This window comes from Entelurus aequoreus, linkage group LG27 (assembly GCF_033978785.1).
Source record: "Entelurus aequoreus isolate RoL-2023_Sb linkage group LG27, RoL_Eaeq_v1.1, whole genome shotgun sequence".
NCBI lineage: Eukaryota > Metazoa > Chordata > Actinopteri > Syngnathiformes > Syngnathidae > Entelurus > Entelurus aequoreus.
In genome coordinates this window covers 32,931,053-32,951,460 of record NC_084757.1, presented here as the reverse complement: position 1 = coordinate 32,951,460, position 20,408 = coordinate 32,931,053, and the positions used below count along the sequence as shown (strand labels likewise).

The following is a 20,408-nucleotide window of genomic DNA, read 5'->3' as shown; positions in this document are numbered from 1 at the left end:
TAATTAAACCCCTCCCGCCCTCATGCCAAACATGTCCCCCTACGTGACGTGGACCTCCACACAGGGGCAAAGGGGACTACTTCCGACTGGGACACGGCACGGACGTCCACGTGCGGAAGCCCCAGATGGTGGAGGGCCTGCGAGGCAAGAAGATAGTCCATGTTGCAGTTGGAGCCTTGCACTGTTTGGCGGTCACCGATTCAGGACAGGTGAGTAAACAATGGCCGCCCGAAGCGCCTCTCATAGAACCGCGAGACACGAGTATGCCGCCGCCCCCTTCAGGTGTACGCCTGGGGGGACAACGACCACGGACAACAAGGCAATGGCACCACAACGGTCAACAGGAAGCCCATGCTGGTGCAGGGTCTGGAGGGCCAGAAGATCACCAGAGTGGCCTGTGGCTCCTCCCACAGCGTGGCCTGGACCACCGTGGATGTGACCACACCCTCTGTCCACGAGCCGGTCCTGTTCCAGACTGCCAGGGACTCACTCGGGGCGTCTTATTTAGGTGAGACATCATTTTCAATTCAAATATTAAATATATAATATGTTCAACTGCGACTGATTGACTGTATATATATAGCAACTTTAGCATAGCTATGTGAGCTACATGCTAACACTACAGTTTAACATCATTCTAGGTTAACAACACAGCATAGCTATGTGAGTTGCATGCTAACATTATATTTAACATCATGCTAGGTGAGCTAGCTACTTTTTAACATTACATTTTAACATCATGTTAAATTAGCGACACTAGCATAGCTATGTGAGCTACATGCTAACCTTAGAGTTCAACATCATGTTAAATTAGCAACATTACCATAGCTATGTGAGCTATACTGTATGCTAACATTACATTTTAAAATGTTAAATTAGCAACATTACCATAGCTAACATTACATTTTAACATCATGCTAGGTTAGCATCACTAGCATAGCTATGTGAGCTACATGCTAACGTTACATTTTAACATCATGCTAGGTTAGTAACACTAGCATAGCTATGTGAGCTACATGCTAACATTACATTTTAACATCATGCTAATTTAGCAACACTAGCATAGCTATGTGAGCTACATGCTAACACTACAGTTTAACATCACGTAAAATTAGCAACACTAGCATAGCTATGTGAGCTACATGCTAACATTACATTTTAACATCATGCTAGTTTAGCAACATTAGTATAGCTATGTGAGCCACATGCTAACGTTACATTTTAACATAATGTTAGTTTAGCATCACTAGCATAGCTATGTGAGCTGCATGCTAACATTACATTTGAACAGCATTTCAGGTTAGCAACATTAGCATAGCTATGTGAGCTACATGCTAACATTACATTTTAACATCATGCTAGTTTAGCAACATTAGTATAGCTATGTGAGCTGCATGCTAAAATTACATTTTTACATCATTTCAGGTTAGCAACACTAGCATAGCTATGTGAGCTACATGCTAGCATTACATTTTAACATCATTTCAGGTTAGCAACACTAGCATAGCTATGTGAGCTACATGCTAACATCATGCTAGTTCAGCAACACTAGCATAGCTAAGTGAGTTACATGCTAACATTACATTTTAACATCATGCTAGTTTAGCAACATTAGTATAGCTACATGCTAACATTACATTTTAACTTCATGCTAGTTTAGCAACATTAGTATAGCTATGTGAGCTACATGCTAACATTACATTTTAACATAATTTCAGGTTAGCAACACTAGCATAGTTATGTGAGCTACATGCTAACATTACATTTTAACATAATGCTAGGTTAGCAACACTAGCATAGCTATGTGAGCTACATGCTAACATTACATTTTAACATCATTCAGGTTAGCAACACTAGTATAACTATGTGAGCTACATGCTAACATTGCATTTTAACATCCTGCTAGTTGAGCAACACTAGCATAGCTATGTGAGTTACATGCTAACATTACATTTTAACATCCTGCTAGTTGAGCAACACTAGCATAGCTATGTGAGTTACATGCTAACATTACATTTTAACATCCTGCTAGTTTAGCAACACTAGCATAAGCATAGATGTAATAGACAGCTACAACTCCTACGTCTGTTACTGGCTGACGGATAGTCGGCATACTTTTATTTTAGGATGTATAGTGAAGCCTGCTCTTTGTACGTGTTGGGTGTGTAGACGGAGCGAGATCATCTATCTCGGGGTGGTAGCATGTCTGTCAGGAAGGAGCTTTTTGAGGATCTTCCCTCAAAGTGGAGCAAACAAGTGATGGAGATAATAGATTTTTATCATGTTTGGTGTTCATGAACCCTTTTGCTTAATAGGGCAGCTTTCAACTGTTGCCTCCCAGCAGGGGGCAGTGTTGTGCAAAGTGACAGGTGTGCTCTCTCTCCAGGTGTGCCGGCAGACAGCGACTCCTCGTCTGCCAGAAACAAGATGAGCGGTCAGAGCAACGTGAAGCCAAACCGACCATCACTGGCCAAGATCCTCCTGAGCCTGGACGGCAACCTGGCCAAGCAACAAGCTCTGTCTCATGTCCTGTCAGCCTTGCAGATCATGTATGCCAGGTACCAGAGTCCAGACACACAGGGGGGCCCCAACCTGCTCCACTGAGGGCCACAGACTGCTGTGTAAGAAGATGGACTTTCCTAACTGGGGGCTCTGTGCTCCTCAGGGATGCTGTGGTTGGCGCACTGATGCCCGCTAGCATGATCGTGCCAGCAGAGCGACCTCCCAGCTCACCTGTGCCCCCGCCTGACTCCTCCTCCTCCTCCAGTGTCACTGATGAAGCCTCACCTGTCCTGCCTGAACCTGAGGGCCCGCTCATCCCCAACCCTTGGCAGGACAAGAAGGGAGAGGTACGCTTCCACATTGTCCTCAACTCTTTCATGTTATTGGGATTGTCCTCATTTGGGTCTACAACTCATTCATGTTATTGGGATTGTCCTCATTTGGGTCTACAACTCATTCATGTTATTGTGATTGTCCTCATTTGGGTCTACAACTCATTCATGTTATTGGGATTGTCCTCATTTGGGTCTACAACTCATTCATGTTATTGGGATTGTCCTCATTTGGGTCTACAACTCATTCATGTTATTGTGATTGTCCTCATTTGGGTCTACAACTCATTCATGTTATTGTGATTGTCCTCATTTGGGTCTACAACTCATTCATGTTATTGTGATTGTCCTCATTTGGGTCTACAACTCATTCATGTTATTGTCCTCATTTGGGTCTACAACTCATTCATGTTATTGTGATTGTCCTTATTTGGGTCTACAACTCATTCATGTTATTGGGATTGTCTTCATTTGGGTCTACAACTCATTCATGTTATTGTGATTGTCCTCATTTGGGTCTACAACTCATTCATGTTATTGTGATTGTCCTCATTTGGGTCTACAACTCATTCATGTTATTGTGATTGTCCTCATTTGGGTCTACAACTCATTCATGTTATTGGGATTGTCCTCATTTGGGTCTACAACTCATTCATGTTATTGGGATTGTCCTCATTTGGGTCTACAACTCATTCATGTTATTGGGATTGTCCTCATTTGGGTCTACAACTCATTCATGTTATTGGGATTGTCCTCATTTGGGTCTACAACTCATTCATGTTATTGGGATTGTCCTCATTTGGGTCTACAACTCATTCATGTTATTGTGATTGTCCTCATTTGGGTCTACAACTCATTCATGTTAATGTGATTGTCCTCATTTGAGTCTAAAACTCATTTGTCTTATTGTCCTCATTTGGTCCTCAACTCATTCATGTTATTGTCCTCATTTGGGTCCACAACTCATTCATGTTATTGTGATTGTCCTCATTTGGGTCTACAACTCATTCATCTTGTCCTCATTTGGGTCTACAACTCATTCATGTTATTGCGATTGTCCTCATTTGGGTGTACAACTCACTCATGTTGTTGTCCTCACTCATCTTGTCCTCATGTGTGTCTACAACTCATTCATGTTATTGTGATTGTCCTCATTTGTATGTACAACTCACTCATGTTGTTGTCCTCATTTGTGTCTACAACGCATTCATGTTATTGTGATTGTCCTCATTTGGATGTACAACTCACTCATGTTGTTGTCCTCATTTGTGTCTACAACTCATTCATGTTATTGTGATTGTCCTCATTTGGGTCTACAACTCACTCATGTTATTGTGATTGTCCTCATTTGGGTCCGCAACTCATAAATCTTACTGTTATTGTCCTCATTTGGGTCTACAACTCATTTATGTTATTGTGATTGTCCTCATTTGGCTCCACAACTCATTCATGTTATTGTCCTCATTTGTGTCTACAACTCATTCATGTTATTGTGATTGTCCTCATTTGGATGTACAACTCACTCATGTTGTTGTCCTCTTTTGTGTGTACAACTCATTCATGTTATTGTGATTGTCCTCATTTGGGTGTACAACTCACTCATGTTATTGTGATTGTCCTCATTTGGGTCCGCAACTCATAAATGTTACTGTTATTGTCCTCATTTGGGTCTACAACTCATTTATGTTATTGTGATTGTCCTCATTTGGCTCCACAACTCATTCATGTTATTGTCCTCATTTGTGTCTACAACTCATTCATGTTATTGTGATTGTCCTCATTTGGATGTACAACTCACTCATGTTGTTGTCCTCATTTGTGTGTACAACTCATTCATGTTATTGTGATTGTCCTCATTTGGGTGTACAACTCACTCATGTTATTGTGATTGTCCTCATTTGGGTCCGCAACTCATAAATGTTACTGTTATTGTCCTCATTTGGGTCTACAACTCATTCATGTTATTGTGATTGTCCTCATTTGGCTCCACAATTCATTCATGTTATTGTCCTCATTTGTGTCTACAACTCATTCATGTTATTGTGATTGTCCTCATTTGGATGTACAACTCACTCATGTTGTTGTCCTCATTTGTGTCTTCAACTCATTCATGTTATTGTGATTGTCCTCATTTGGGTGTACAACTCACTCATGTTATTGTGATTGTCCTCATTTGGGTCCGCAACTCACAAATGTTACTGTTATTGTCCTCATTTGGGTCTACAACTCATTCATGTTATTGTGATTGTCCTCATTTGGCTCCACAACTCATTCATGTTATTGTCCTCATTTGTGTCTACAACTCATTCATGTTATTGTGATTGTCCTCATTTGGATGTACAACTCACTCATGTTCTTGTCCTCATTTGGGTCTACAACTCATTCATGTTATTGTGATTGTCCTCATTTGGGTGTACAACTCACTCATGTTATTGTGATTGTCCTCATTTGGGTCCGCAACTCATAAATGTTACTGTTATTGTCCTCATTTGGGTCTACAACTCATTCATGTTATTGTGATTGTCCTCATTTGGCTCCACAACTCATTCATGTTATTGTCCTCATTTGGGTCTACAACTCATTCATGCTATTGTGATTGTTCTCATTTGGCTCCACAACTCATTCATGTTATTGTCCTCATTTGGGTCTACAACTCATTCATGTTATTGTGATTGTCCTCATTTGGCTCCACAACTCATTCATGTGATTGTCCTCATTTGGCTCCACAACTCATTCATGCTATTGTCCTCATTTGGGTCCACAACTCATTCATGCTATTGTCCTCAGTTTGGGTCTACAACTCATTCATGTTATTGTCCTCATTTGGCTCCACAACTCACTCATGTTATTGTCCTCATTTGGCTCCACAACTCATTCATGCTATTGTCCTCATTTGGCTCCACAACTCACTCATGTTATTGTCCTCATTTGGCTCCACAACTCACTCATGTTATTGTCCTCATTTGGGTCCACAACTAACTCATGTTGTTGTGATTGGGCCTCATTTGGGTGTGCAACTCACTCATGTTATTGTCCTCATTTGGGTCCGCAATTCATTCATGTTATTGTCCTCGTTTGGGTCCACAACTCATTACTGTTATCGTGTGTGAACAGCCGCCCTCTTCAGAAGACGCACTGACGCCGTCATCAGCCGTCACACCGTCTGCATCCGGTGCCTCCTCTCGTCCGTTCATCCCCGTCACCGACGACCCGGGCGCTGCCAGCATCATCGCAGAGACCATGACTAAGACCAAAGAGGTCCGCCTGTCTGCCAGTAAGATCTTTAGTCCAGCACCTAGTTCACACAGTGGTGTTGTTGCCAGGACTCTGAGAACCAGAGCAAAGTTGTGGGTCCTGAACCTCAGTACCTGGATGAGTTCTCCAGCCTGCTGGTTCCTGATGACACCAGAGTCATGGTGGACCTGCTCAAGCTGGCCGTGTCCTGTCGCTCCGGGGACAAAGGCAAGGACGTGCTGTCGGCCGTGTTGTCCGGCATGGGCACGGCGTATCCGCAGGTAACTCCATCATCTTATGTTTTTTGTCCAATCAATATAATCAATGATAAAAATAGTATACCTCACGATTCAACTCATTTCAGTTCTTGGTGACTATTTGATTCAGAATCGATTCAAACCGATTGTCGCGATATATTGTTTGGCGTATGAGTGATGATTCAACTTTAGAAAACAGGTCACATGTTACAAAAGCTTGTTGTTCAATACGCACTGCAAATAAGCGGAGAGATGACCTAAAAAAGATTTTTTACAATTAGGAATTTAATCGGAATCGTAATGAATTTCACTCGCGGTTCGGATCCGAGTCGCGTCTTTCGGGCGGACAGGTTGGCGTGCTTGAAGGTGTGAGGCGTTGTGTGCAGGTGGCCGACATGCTGCTGGAGCTGTGCGTCACCGAGCTGGAGGACGTGGCCACCGACTCTCAGAGCGGCCGCCTGTCCTCCCAGCCCGTGGTGGTGGAGAGCAGCCACCCCTACACCGACGACACCTCCACCAGCGGCACCGTCAAGATCCCCGGTACGCAACAAAAGCCATGAATAATGCGGACCCAACTTCCCGTCTGACTGGTGCTCTGTGCTGAAGGTGCTGAAGGTCTGAGGATCGAGTTCGACCGACAGTGCTCAACAGAAAGACGCCACGACCCGCTGACGGTCATGGATGGAGCCAACAGGATCATCTCCGTCAGATCAGGTGAGGAGAGCCACCCCAATAAAGTTGTGTATAGCGCCGCCCTTCAGGTGCCCTAACAGGGGCTGCCTAAAAGGCTGTTTTTTAAAAAGAATTACGCATGTAAAATATCTTTCAGAGCACAATAATAAAGCAACTTACATAGGAGCAGTGTTGGGACTAACTACTGTAACTAGTACTGTAACACCGTTATTTTCGGCGGTAACTAGTAGTCTAACGCGTTATTTTTGTATATTCAGTAACTCAGTTAAAGTTACTACATGATGCGTTACCGCGTTATTTTACGCTATTTTTTATGTGGTATCGGCTAGAAACAAGATCTGAGTGTGTTTTATTGGAGCGCTGCAGTGTCGTCCTTCTGATTCTTCTTGTGTCACATGCCGGAGAAGAGAGACGCGCGCTCTGTGTGCGTGGGTGTGGGAAGGGGGCATGTCTGTTTTTACTTACACATCATGGCAGAGCTGCAGTCGAGTTTCTTAACATGGAGATATTCTCACTACTTTTCTAAAAAGAACATTTTAGTTAAATGTAAGTTGTGTCTTGGATCAAAGATCCCGTCTACTGCCCAAAACAGCAATTCAAATCTGCTGAAACACCTACAAAAGCAACATGCTTCGACGAAGCTAGTAAAGAGAGAGACAGTCTCCGATGTCACTTCACCTCCACCACCACCACCTAAGGATTTTAACGGAGGGACTGCTAGCCAGGACAACATTGATGGAGCAATTGCAGCGTATGTGCTAGAAGACATGCAGGCTATTTCTACAGTGGAGTCACCCGCTTTCAGGCATCTAATTAGCATGATACAGCAAATGGCACGAAAACATTTTCCAAGTTTCTGGACACAGTGGACAGTGAGTACATAAACATGGAAAACAAACTAAAGAAAACACTCCAAACTCTGCCTCTGCTCATCATTCAGCACTGAAGGTACACACTCTTGTCAATTCTCTTATATACTCTTTCATTCTAGACTTCTAGAGTGTTTGATTATCACATCACTCTAAATGTATAGACTATAAAGTTCACAAACATAAAGAGGGTTCCTAGTGGGCCAGGCCAATCTTTCCTTATCTCTAAACTAAAACTGGGGAAATGTGTAGAGTGTTCTGGGCTTCAGTACAGTGTTGATCTCATGAATACATGATTTTATTTCACAATTCCTTGAGAGAAAAAAATGCCTGGTTAGGCTTTGTGTATGTCATGTGTGCCTTCCTTAGGTGAAGCCAGGTTTACAGCTATGTTGTTATTATGCTGTTTGTTACTTATGTATGTTATGTTGCAGCTATTTAAAATAGTTTTGTCAATTTGTTCTGGCCTGAAACAATTCGGCCCTTTGTAACATATCTTTGTCTTTGTGTGTTGTATGTAGACCACATTGCTTAGCAGAGTTCAGTGATGCAAATGCATGTCAAGTTGATCAACACATTGTATTATTCTCCAGTGCAATAACAGTACTGAAATGAAGGCTAAAAGGGCATTGTTGGGAGCTTTAAAACATTTTTTTTTTAAAGAAGTAACTAAATAGTTACTTTTCACAGTAACTCATTACTTTTTAGTGTAAGTAACTGAGTTATTAACTGAGTTACTTTTGTATATATATATATATGTATGTATATATATATATATATATATATATATATATATATATATATATATATATATATATATATATATATATATATATATATATATATATATATATATATATATATATATATATATATATATATATATATGTGTGTGTGTGTGTATGTACAGTATATGTATATATGTATATGTGTGTATGTGTATATATATATATATATATATATATATGTATATGTGTATGTATATATATATATGTATATGTATTTATGTATGTGTACATATATATATAGATATACCCGCCCCAAGACACATTTTTTTTCTCTAAATTTGGCCACCCGGGTCAAAATAATTGTTGTAAAACAACAAGATTTTACGGTAAAAAACAAAACTTGCAGCTCCGTTCCTTGAATTTTACAGCTAAAAACAGTGGTACTGTTTCTCCATTCCATTCCATTTATTACGTTTTTGTATATGCTGTAAAACAACACTGCTTTTACTGTAAAATTGTGGTGACCGAGCTGCCAGTTTTTAAAGTGAAATGTAATTTTTTTTTTTTTTGCAGCTTATGTAAAAAAAAAAAATTGTTTATGTATTATATATATATACATGTATATTCATATATTACTCATTGTTAAAATCAACCAATCAATCAAAAGGAGTTTGACACCCCTGCCCTGGCCGTAAAGACTTGGTTCTGTGTGTGTGTTCCAGGTCGGGAGTGGACGGACTGGTCCAGCGAGTTAAGGATCCCGGGAGACGAGCTCAAGTGGAAATTCACCAGCGACGGCTCCGTTAACGGCTGGGGGTGGCGCTTCACCGTCTACCCCATCATGCCTGCCGCCGGTAAGCACAAAGCACACGTCGCACACAGCGTTCACATTTCAACCAGTATGCTAACTGGGAATCCATACTGGTTCTCAACGCGACCAGTTTCCTGTGTGCCTTAATAAATAATCATCGTTTGATGATCTAAACGTACTTTTTATGTAACATTTGAAAATGGGACCGTACGTTTGAGTCTCATCTACAATGCAGGGGGACTTTCAAGACGAGATAATAACTAGGAAGTGTCTTTTTTTACATGAAGCTGAATGTGTTATGTTGCGCCCTACAAAGTGTTTGTACTGTAAGTTTTGTAATTATAACACACCGGCTGTTTGATTGTAGAATTTATCTTGGTTGTAATTGTCATTACAACATTTGGAGGCGTTTTAAATAAAAAAAGGCATGTAAAATTGCTAATCCTAATAATAGCCTGTCTTCGGCAATCCAATTAGCATAGAGCTAGCGCACTTTGGAAGATCGGAGCCTTACTTTACGCTTGAGTGTTTTCTACCGAGCATACTTGCTTTGTTGGCGTTAAAAACTGCTCAGTTGACTGAGTCCGCCCTGAGTGTTGCTGGACTGCTTGTTTCTGTGTTTAGTTTGCAACCGGACGTGGCGAGTTTGCAACTAGGTAGCAAAATATGGCACCGTTTGATTTTACGTGAATCGATACCCAGTAGTACCGACGGAATTTGGTCGGTGCCTCTAAAAGTACCCTGTACTTGATATTTACCCCTTCAAGGGTACCGATTTCCGATACGTGGAAATTGTTACCGGTTTGTTTGTAAATGGGTTATACTTGTATAGCGCTTCTCTACCTTCAAGGTACTCAAAGCCCTTTGACACTATTTCCACATTCACCCATTCACACACTGATGGCGGGAGCTGCCATGCAAGGCCCTAACCACCACCCATCAGGAGCAAGGGTGAAGTGTCTTGCTCAAGGACACAACGGACGTGACGAAGTTGGTAGAAGGTGGGGATTGAACCAGGAACCCTCAGGTTGCGTCCTGGGGACGCGTGGACTTCAGGAATTTTGCGTCCTTTCTGATTTCAATGCGTAAAAAGACACAAAAAGTGCGTTAACACCAACACTGTGTGTATATATGTGTATAAATTAGGGGTGTAACGGTACACAAAAATTTCGGTTCGGTACATACCTCGGTTTAGAGGTCATGGTTCGGTTCATTTTCGATACAGTAAGAAAACAACAAAATATACATTTTTGGTTATTTATTTAACAAATTGGTAAACAATGGCTTTATCCTTTTAACATTGGGAACACTATAATAATTCTGCCCATGTTAATCAACATTAAACTGCCTCAAGTTGTTGCTCAGATTAAATACAATTACTACACTTTTCTTCTACATATAAAAAGTGCAACATTAAACAGTTTCAAGTCAACTCATCATGCTTAATTTATCACAGCATTCGGGAAGCCTGTAGTTGATTAATTATGTAAATGTTATATTTTTATCAACATGTGATAGCAGGGACCCTGCCATTCAAAACTAGGCTGCTCCATTACTAATGATTAATGTAACTGTAGCTGAAAAAATGGTACAATAGCAATAGGAGAGACTATTCATCCCTGAACACCATGGAGTTCATGTAGGCTTAATGATGCAGTTACATTATTATATCAACTATCAGAGACAGAAACTCTTCATTTAACATAGTGTCCTTTTTTGCTGCTTCAACACAGCTCAATCAACACAGAAAAAGGTCAAGTGAAATAACAGACAGACAGGGCTTTGCTGTCCGTAACGCACACACACACACACTGAAAAATGAGCTAACGTTACGCTAAAAGCGAATTAGCCTTCACCTCAAGCCAGGACTGCGAGCGAGCTGAGCTGCAGTTTATATTTCTAGAAGGTCAACGGGCTCATAGTGACGTTAGTAGTAGTTGACTGGGAGGTGTTTATTATCATTTGGGGGAGAGTCCACTGCCTGATGCTTACCTGCTAAATGCTAAGCACTGACTACATGCGCTCTGAATACGCACTGCTGATTGGCTGTTACCGCTCTGTTTGTAACCAATCAGATGGTTGTGTGGGTGGGACAATGCTGGGTGCTGTGTAGAGTACAGACAGAGGCAGAAAGAAGCGGAGGCGGCTACTTAATATGTTCGTGTGGAAACTCGTTCAGTACACCTCCGAACCGAACCGAAACCCCCGTACCGAAATGGTTCAATACAAATACACGTACCGTTACACCCCTAGTATATATGTACATATATATATCTCCTGCCTCGAAAGAAAATAATGTTTGCCTTGGTGCCCTAAAATATGAGCCCGTCTTTAAAGGCCTACTGAAATGAAATGTTTTTATTTAAACGGGGATAGCAGATCCATTCTATGTGTCATACTTGATCATTTCGCGATATTGCCATATTTTTGCTGAAAGCATTTAGTAGAGAACATCGACGATAAAGTTTGCAACTTTTGGTCGCTGATAAAAAAAGCCTTGCCTGTACCGGAAGTAGCGTGACGTCGCAGGTTGAAAGGCTCCTCACATTTCCCCATTGTTTACACCAGCAGCGAGAGCGATTCGGACCGAGAAAGCGACAATTACCCCATTAATTTTGAGCGAGGATGAAAGATTTGTGGATGAGGAACGTGAGAGTGAAGGACTAGAGTGCAGTGCAGGACGTATCTTTTTTCGCTCTGACCGTAACTTAGGTACAAGCTGGTTCATTGGATTCCACACTTTCTCCTTTTTCTATTGTGGATCACAGATTTGTATTTTAAACCACCTCGGATACTATATCCTCTTGAAAATGAGAGTCGAGAACGCGAAATGGACATTCACAGTGACTTTCATTTCCACGACAATACATCGGCGAAGCACTTTAGCTACGGAGCTAACGTGATAGCATCGTGCTTAAATGCAGATAGAAACAAAAGAAATAAACCCCTGACTGGAAGGATAGACAGAAAATCAACAATACTATTAAACCATGGACATGTAAATACACGGTTAATGCTTTCCAGCCTGGCGAAGCTTAACAATGCTGTTGCTAACGACGCCATTGAAGCTAACTTAGCAACGGGACCTCATAGAGCTATGATAAAAACATTAGCGCTCCACCTACGCCAGCCAGCCCTCATCTGCTCATCAACACCCGTGCTCACCTGCGTTCCAGCGATCGACGGAAGGACGAAGGACTTCACCCGATCATCCGTGCGGTCGGCGGCTAGCGCGTCTGCTATCCAAGTCAAAGTCCTCCTGGTTGTGTTGCTGCAGCCAGCCGCTAATACACCGATCGCACCTACAACTTTCTTCTTTGCAGTCTCCATTGTTCATTAAACAAATTGCAAAAGATTCACCAACACAGATGTCCAGAATACTGTGGAATTTTGAGATGAAAACAGAGCTTTTTTGTACTGGATTCAATGGTGTCCAAATACTTCCGTTTAACTAGTGACGTCACGCGCATACGTCATCATACAAAAACGTTTTGAACCGGAAGTTTAGCGGGAAATTTCAAATTGCACTTAAGTTAACCCGGCCGTATTGGCATGTGTTGTAATGTTAAGATTTCATCATTGATATATAAACTATCAGACTGCGTGGTCGGTAGTAGTGGCTTTCAGTAGGCCTTTAAAGCAAAACATGTTCTGGACCAAAAATCCCTCCATATTCTCTACTGCTCGCTAGTGTTACCATATCTGAATTACTGTGTAGAAATATGGGGAAACAACTACAAAAGTACACTTCATTCACTAACGGTGTTACACAAAAGATCAGTTAGAATAATACATAATGTTGGATATAGAGAACATACAAATCCTTTATTTATTGAATCAAAAATACTGAAATTCCACGACATAGTGAATTTGCAAACAGCTAAAATTATACACAAAGCAAACTTTAACCTGCTATCCAAGAATGTACAACAATTCTTCTCAAAAAAAGAGGAGGAATATAATCTTAGAGAAAAATGTAATTGAAAACATTTGTATGCACGTACAACACTTAAGACCTTCAGTATATCAGTATGTGGGATTAAATGATGGAATGGATTAAGCAAAGCAATCAAACAATGTACTAATATGATCCACTTCAAGAAACTCTTCAAACTTAAAGTGTTTACATCAGGTGTGTCCAAACTTTTTCCACTGAGGGCCGCACACTGAAAAATCAAAGCAAGCGGGGGCCATTTTGATATTTTTTTATTTTAAAAACCAATACAATATATGTATAAAATATATACATGTAGGCCTCCACTCAGGCTTGATCCCAGGGACCCCAAAGGGTTTTGGTAAAAAAAAATATTATAAATGTGTCATTATTCAGTATTATTATTTTTATTATTATTCAAGTTTTATATCCCTAGATCAACATTAGGTCTATCTGTCAATATAACGTTTTTAAAGATTTATGTCGTATGCTCTTTTTGTCAAAGAAAACCCTGTTTTTTTATGGAAAAAAACACAAAATATGCAATATTTTCACCCAATAAAATTGTTAAGTGGAATATTTGAGATTATATAATAATTGGAGCCTTAAAAAGGTCAATAACTCATAACACCATTGATTTTAATTCATTATTATTTTTTTGAGCGATGACACTTAAAAACAAATCACACTAAAATTATTGGGGAACCAAAAGGGTCCTACTCATTAAAGTGTTAAAAAATAAATTATAAAATTTTTTTACTGTTTACTTTTAACACAATAATCTCGAGATCAACTTCAGCTCTATCCGTCAATTATTATTATTGTTGTTTATGTTTTTTGTTTGTTTGTTTTAGGCCCTTCTTTAAAAAAAAATGTATATGGCAGACACAAAATATGCAACATTTTCCCCAAAAAATATCTCAAAGTGCAATATTTAATGTGACGTAATTGGAGCCTTGGATAGGTCAATAATTCATAATAACATTGATGTTGATTCATTATTATTTTTTAAAGAAAGAAACAGCCTGCATGGCAGCTTTGTGTTATTAAGAGTAAACATTGCAACATTTTCTTGTTACATTTCACCTGTTTGGTCTTTCATACCACTTTTTATGTTTTTAATTTTTTTAATCGTATTTTAAAATGGGCCGTGGGGCCGTTAAAAAATGACCTGCGGGCCACACTTTGGACACCCCTGGTTTACAAAGTACAAAGAAGAAGAACCACGATAAACAATCTAAATTTATTTCATCCATCCATTCTTTCATTCTCAAAATAATCTTACTCATCTCATCATATGAAATATGACTTACTTCACCAATTATTATTCATTTATTTATTTTATTGTGATTACTTATGGAGTATATTGTGAATAAAATTGAGAACAGGAAGTGAACAAAAGTGTTAGCAACTGTTATGTAAAGGAAAAGGGGTAGGATTAAATAAACTCTGCTTCTTCCTACTCCTTTTCCAACATGTTGAAAAGAGAAACTGGAAATTGTGATGTATCATGTTGTATCCTTGCATGTTCGAAATAAACTCAAACTCAAACATTTGAAGGTGTTGATATTGCCATGTAAAATCGCTAATGCTAATCAGTAGCATGCCAATAGCAAATCCAATGTATAGCATTGTTTTTTGGAAAAGTGGAGCCTTACTTTACTTACGTTGGAGCGTTTTTTTAAGTCAAATTCTTTGTTGGCGTTTAAAATTGCAACATTACCGAGAGGTAGTTTGGCTGAGTCCGCAATCCAGGCATTGAAACATTGCACTGTTGGATTTTACGTGAATCGCTGCCCGGTGGGATTCGGTCGGTGCCAAAAAAAGTACGGGATTCTTTACCCATCCCTAATCCCTACATGCAATAACGGGGATCGTTTTTACTACGACGACATTCTGCTCCTCAGGTCCCAAAGACTTGCTGTCCGACCGCTGCATCTTGTCCTGCCCCTCCATGGACTTGGTGACTTGCCTCCTGGACTTCAGGCTCAACTTCGCCTCCAACAGGAGCATCGTGCCCCGCCTGGCTGCTTCCCTGGCGGCGTGCGCCCAGCTTAGCGCGCTAGGTACGATCCAGTCTGTTAGCATTTATTTTAGCAGACTTTTATTCATAGCACAATGGGGAAATGTGGGGTTGCAGTGAAGATTTTTACTTCCACTAAGAAAAGCAAAAGGTATCTAGAGTTTGCAATTCCATCTTTTTTGCTTGTGAAATGGTAGCTTGATTGTCCAAGGTGAGTGGAGTGTGTGGATGTTGGAACGGTTCGAATCGGTTGAAGAATGTGGGATATGGAGAGGTTTGTATATTTACCATTCATTTTCAATAGGGAGGAAATTCCTGGTAATTGCGGGTAATCAAGGAATTTTTGGAACCGAGGAACATGCTTGGCTTAAATTGAAATTGGATGAGAAATGTGGGATATGCAGTAGATGGTATATTTCCCGAAAATTACCAAAAATTCCAGGAAAACCGGGAATTTTGTGAAAGAGACAACATGTTTTGCATTGGACATATGTGAAGAGTAGTGTGGGTGGATGGTTGAAAGGTCGGAATCAGGTAAAAAAAAAATGGCGCACAATTTTGAGAATTTTGCGCAATGTATAACTATGAATACGTCCATTCATTTGAATGGGAATTTACTGGAAATTTCGGGATTTCGGGAAAACCGAGAATTTTTGAAAATATTTATACTAGCACAATTGTCCTAGATCAGTGTTTTTCAACCACTGTGCCGCAGCACACTGGTGTGCCGTGGGAGATTATGTAAGTTCACCTATTGGGGTTAAAAATATTGTTTGCAAACCAGTAATTATAGTCTGCAAATGATGTGTTGTTGTTGAGTGTCGGTGCTGTCCAGAGCTCGGCAGAGTCCATATCAGTAGGTGGCAGCAGGTAGCTAATTGCTTTGTAGATGTTGAAAACAGCGGAAGGCAGTGTGCAGGTAAAAATGCTTAAACCAAAAATAAACAAAAGGTGAATGTGCCGCTAAGAAAAGGCATTGAAGCTTAGGGAAGGCTATGCAGAACGGAACTAAAACTGAACTGGCTACAAAGTCGACAAAAACAGAATGCTGGATGACAGCAAAGACTTACTGTGGAGCAAAGACGGCGTCCACAATGTACATCCGAACATGACATGACAATCAACAATGTCTCCACAAAGAAGGATAAAAACAACAGAAATATTCTTCATTGCTAAAACAAAGTAGATGCGGGAAAAATCGCTCAAAGGAAGACATGAAACTGCTACAGGAAAATACCAAAACAAGAGAAAAAGCCACCAAAATAGGAGCGCAAGACAAGAACTAAAACACTACACAAAGGAAAACAGCAAAAATCTCAAAATACATCAGGGCGTGATGTGACACCTACTTTGAGACAAGAGCTATATTGATGCATGCTTGGTTATGGTTTAAAGTCATATCCAACAATTGCGACAACGACTTTTTACTGTCAACCGAGTTTCGTTTTTTAATGATTTCTGCCGGTGGTGTGCCTCCGCATTCTTTCAACGCAAAAAATGTGCCTCGGCTCAAAAAAGGTTGAAAAACACTGTCCTAGATAATATGAATGGGTTGGTGTTGGAACTTTTCAATACGGTTGAAAAATGTTGATGTAATAACAGTTTAAATTTAAATGGGTATTTCGGAATTTCGGGAAAACCGGGAATATGTAGGAAAAGTACAATGGTAGTTTTGAAGGTGGAATGGTCAAAAACATTTGAAAAATATGGACTGTGAAAACTTTCCAGGAAGAGGCGAAATTAGGGCTTTGGAAAACCGGGAATTCTGGGAATTCCTGGAATTTTTTTGAACTTGTAAAATGGTATTTTGATTGTCCAAAGTGAGTGGAGTGTGTGGATGTTGAATGGGTTGAAGAATGCGGGATATGGAATGGTTTGTATATTGCCCATTCATTTTCAATGGGGGGAAATTCCTGGTAATTCTGGGTAATCAGGGAATTTTCGGAACTGAGGAACATGCTGGCTTGAATGGAAATCGGATGAGAAATGTGAGATATGCAGTAAATGGTATATTTCCCATTTACTGTCATTGGGGAGAAAATTACCAAAAATTCCAGGAAAACCGGGAATTTTGGGAAAGAGACAACATGTTTTGTGTTTGACATATGTGAAGAGTAGTGTGGGTGGATGTTTGAAAGGTTGGAATCAGGTAAAAAAATGGCGCACAATTTTGCGCAATGTATAACTATGAATACGTCCATTCATTTGAATGGGAATTTACTGGAAATTTCGGGAAAACCGAGAATTTTTGAAAATATTGATACTAGCACAATTGTCCTAGATGTTATGAATGGGTTGGTGTTGGAACTTGTCAATACGATTTGAAAAATGTTGAAGAAAAATGGTAGTTTTGATGGTGGAACGGTCAAAAACAGTTGAAAAATGTGGACTGTGAAAACTTTCCAGGAAGAGGCGAAATTAGGGCTTTGGAAAACCGGGAATTCTGGGAATTCCTGAAATTTGTTTGAACTTGTAAAATGGTATTTTGATTGTCCAAAGTGAGTGGAGTGTGTGGATGTTGAATGGGTTGAAGAATGCGGGATATGGAATGGTTTGTATATTGCCCATTCATTTTCAATGGGGGGAAATACCTGGTAATTCCGGGTAATCAGGGAATTTTCGGAACTGAGGAACATGCTGGCTTGAATGAAAATTGGATGAGAGATGTGGGATATGCAGTAGATTGTATATTTCCCAGTCATTGTCAATGGGGAGAAAATGACCGGAAATTCCAGGAAAACCGTGAATTTGGGGAAAGGGACAACATGAATCTGTCCATTGTTTTGAAAGCTGAATATGACTCCATGTTGTGGTGTTGGTGGCAGCTGCAGGACACAGAATGTGGGCTCTGCAAAGACTGAGGAAGCTCCTGACCACAGAGTTTGGGCAGTCCATCAACATCAACAGGCTGCTGGGGGACACTGAGGGCGAGGCTCGCTCGATGGTGAGTCACTGCTTGGCCAGGAGAAGCCGGCTTAAGTCTTGTTGACACTCTCTAGAAATTTCATGTGAATGCTGAGAAGCCACAGCCCAACTGAAATGTTGACAGCTAGCACGCTGGCCGGATAGCTCGAAAAATATGAGGCAAAAAAAAAAACTGGCATGCTAACAGCACTGTGCTAACATTAGCATGAATGAAATTCTAAAATATATGACACTGAGGTGTATACCCATAGACATCTTATAAGTAGACGCAGCATGGAGCGCTGCTGCCTACTGGCGCTGACGAGACGCGGGGCCGCCATCTTGGAGTGGTGATCCGCTCCAAGATGCACGCAATTCATTTGGCAGGAGAAATTAACTGTCAGCGCATTTAATTCATCTTACCTCACTGAATACCACTGATTTTTTCACGTTTTTTTGTCATACGTGTAGCTATGATAAGGACACATGTTTTGACGTGTTTTATTATTCATAGTTTGCTTAACAGTAATAGAATATTCTTATATGCTATAAGTGACCAGACGTCCGAGATCAAAACTGGGAATATAATCCCAGAGAAGGGGGAAAAAAACAGTCAGCTATTTTTAAATTGAAGAAACAATATGGTTAGGTTATATATACATGCGTATATCCTACATAAACAATGTATGAATACATTAGATATCTATATATCTTATAGACTGTATCTCTGTTGCAGAGAGTTTATTCTGTCTTGACACTTTGTATTGATATTTTGTATTACATTCTTCCCTTAAACGATAATGTTTACAGTGATTGTTTTATATGTATTTTTTATGTATGTCGCTTTGGATAAAATCGTCTGCCAAATACTTAAACATAAACATATATAAACACCTGAAAGTCTTTATATCAGCTAAAACCACCAATCTGTTTCACTGGATTCAGAATAAAGCCAAATTCCGTTTTACCCAACATTGTTAGTATTTGAATATTGTTACTTGAAGACTTATTCCTGGTTACAATTATACTGTTAATCAATCAATCAATCAATCAATGTTTATTTATATAGCCCTAAATCACAAGTGTCTCAAAGGGCTGTATTGTCTTATACCTTGCCTAAAACCGCTGAACACCAGCCCGGCATCTTTGTTTTCTACCTGTCAACTGTCAGTTCAGGCTGCCCGCCGGCTCGTCATCACCACTTCAAGATGGCGGCCGAATTTCTCGCGTCACTGCAGCCAATGCTGCGTCTACTTCTAAGATGTCTATGTGTGTAGCTGCTAAATTAGCTAAAAAATGGTCAGCATGCTAAAATTGTAACTGTACCAAAATATATTTCTCTGCAATGTATACCTGACAAATTTGAATAAGATGCTAGCATGCTAACATTAGCATACACCGAGTACCAAAATGACACTGGTATATGCCTATAAAATTATCTAAAAAAAAAAATAGCTTACTAGCTTAAGCATGCTAACAGGATTTGTTAGGAACAAAATATTTGACGCTGAGGTGTATACCTGTTGAATTAGCTTAAAAAATATTTTAGCATTTCTAACTGTAGCATGCATCAAGTACCAAAATATATTACTCGGCAATGTATATTTGAAAATGTTGTTTAAAATGCTAGCATGCTAACATTAGCATACATCAAGTACCAAAATATGACACTGATATATACCTTTAAGTTGGCTAAAAAAAGCTAGTGCTAACAGTGTTCGTAACGTAACACAATATTTGATGCCGAGGTGTATACCTGCTAAATTAGCTAAAAAATGGTTAGCATGCTAAAATTCTAACCATTGCATACGTCAAGTACCAAAATATATTACTCTGCAATGTATACCTGAAAAATGTGCTTAAGATGCTAGCATGGTAACATTAGCATACATCAGGTACCAAAATATGACACTGATATATGCCTTTAAAATTATTTAAAAAAAACTACCCTACTAGCGTTAGCATGCTAACAGCATTTGTCAAGTAACAAAATATTTGACGCTGAGGTGTATACCTGTTAAATTAGCTTAAAAAATGTTTTAGCATGCTAAATTTCTAACTGTAGCATGCATCAAGTACCGAAATATATTACTCTGCATTGTATATTTGAAATTTTTGTTT

General features: G+C 39.8%; 1 protein-coding gene across 1 annotated transcript in view; it reads left to right on the top strand.

Annotated features, from left to right (window-relative positions):
• Positions 1-20,408, top strand: part of LOC133644113 (E3 ubiquitin-protein ligase HERC2-like) — a 163,967-nt gene that overhangs the window by 137,337 nt on the left and 6,222 nt on the right. The window contains exons 63-73 of the mRNA XM_062038431.1: positions 65-209; positions 283-508; positions 2,387-2,558; positions 2,666-2,849; positions 5,949-6,092; positions 6,158-6,349; positions 6,712-6,865; positions 6,932-7,039; positions 9,338-9,469; positions 15,268-15,426; positions 18,209-18,327. Of these exons, the coding sequence (XP_061894415.1) occupies positions 65-209; positions 283-508; positions 2,387-2,558; positions 2,666-2,849; positions 5,949-6,092; positions 6,158-6,349; positions 6,712-6,865; positions 6,932-7,039; positions 9,338-9,469; positions 15,268-15,426; positions 18,209-18,327 (1,735 nt within the window). The remainder of the gene's footprint in view (positions 1-64; positions 210-282; positions 509-2,386; positions 2,559-2,665; positions 2,850-5,948; positions 6,093-6,157; positions 6,350-6,711; positions 6,866-6,931; positions 7,040-9,337; positions 9,470-15,267; positions 15,427-18,208; positions 18,328-20,408) is intronic.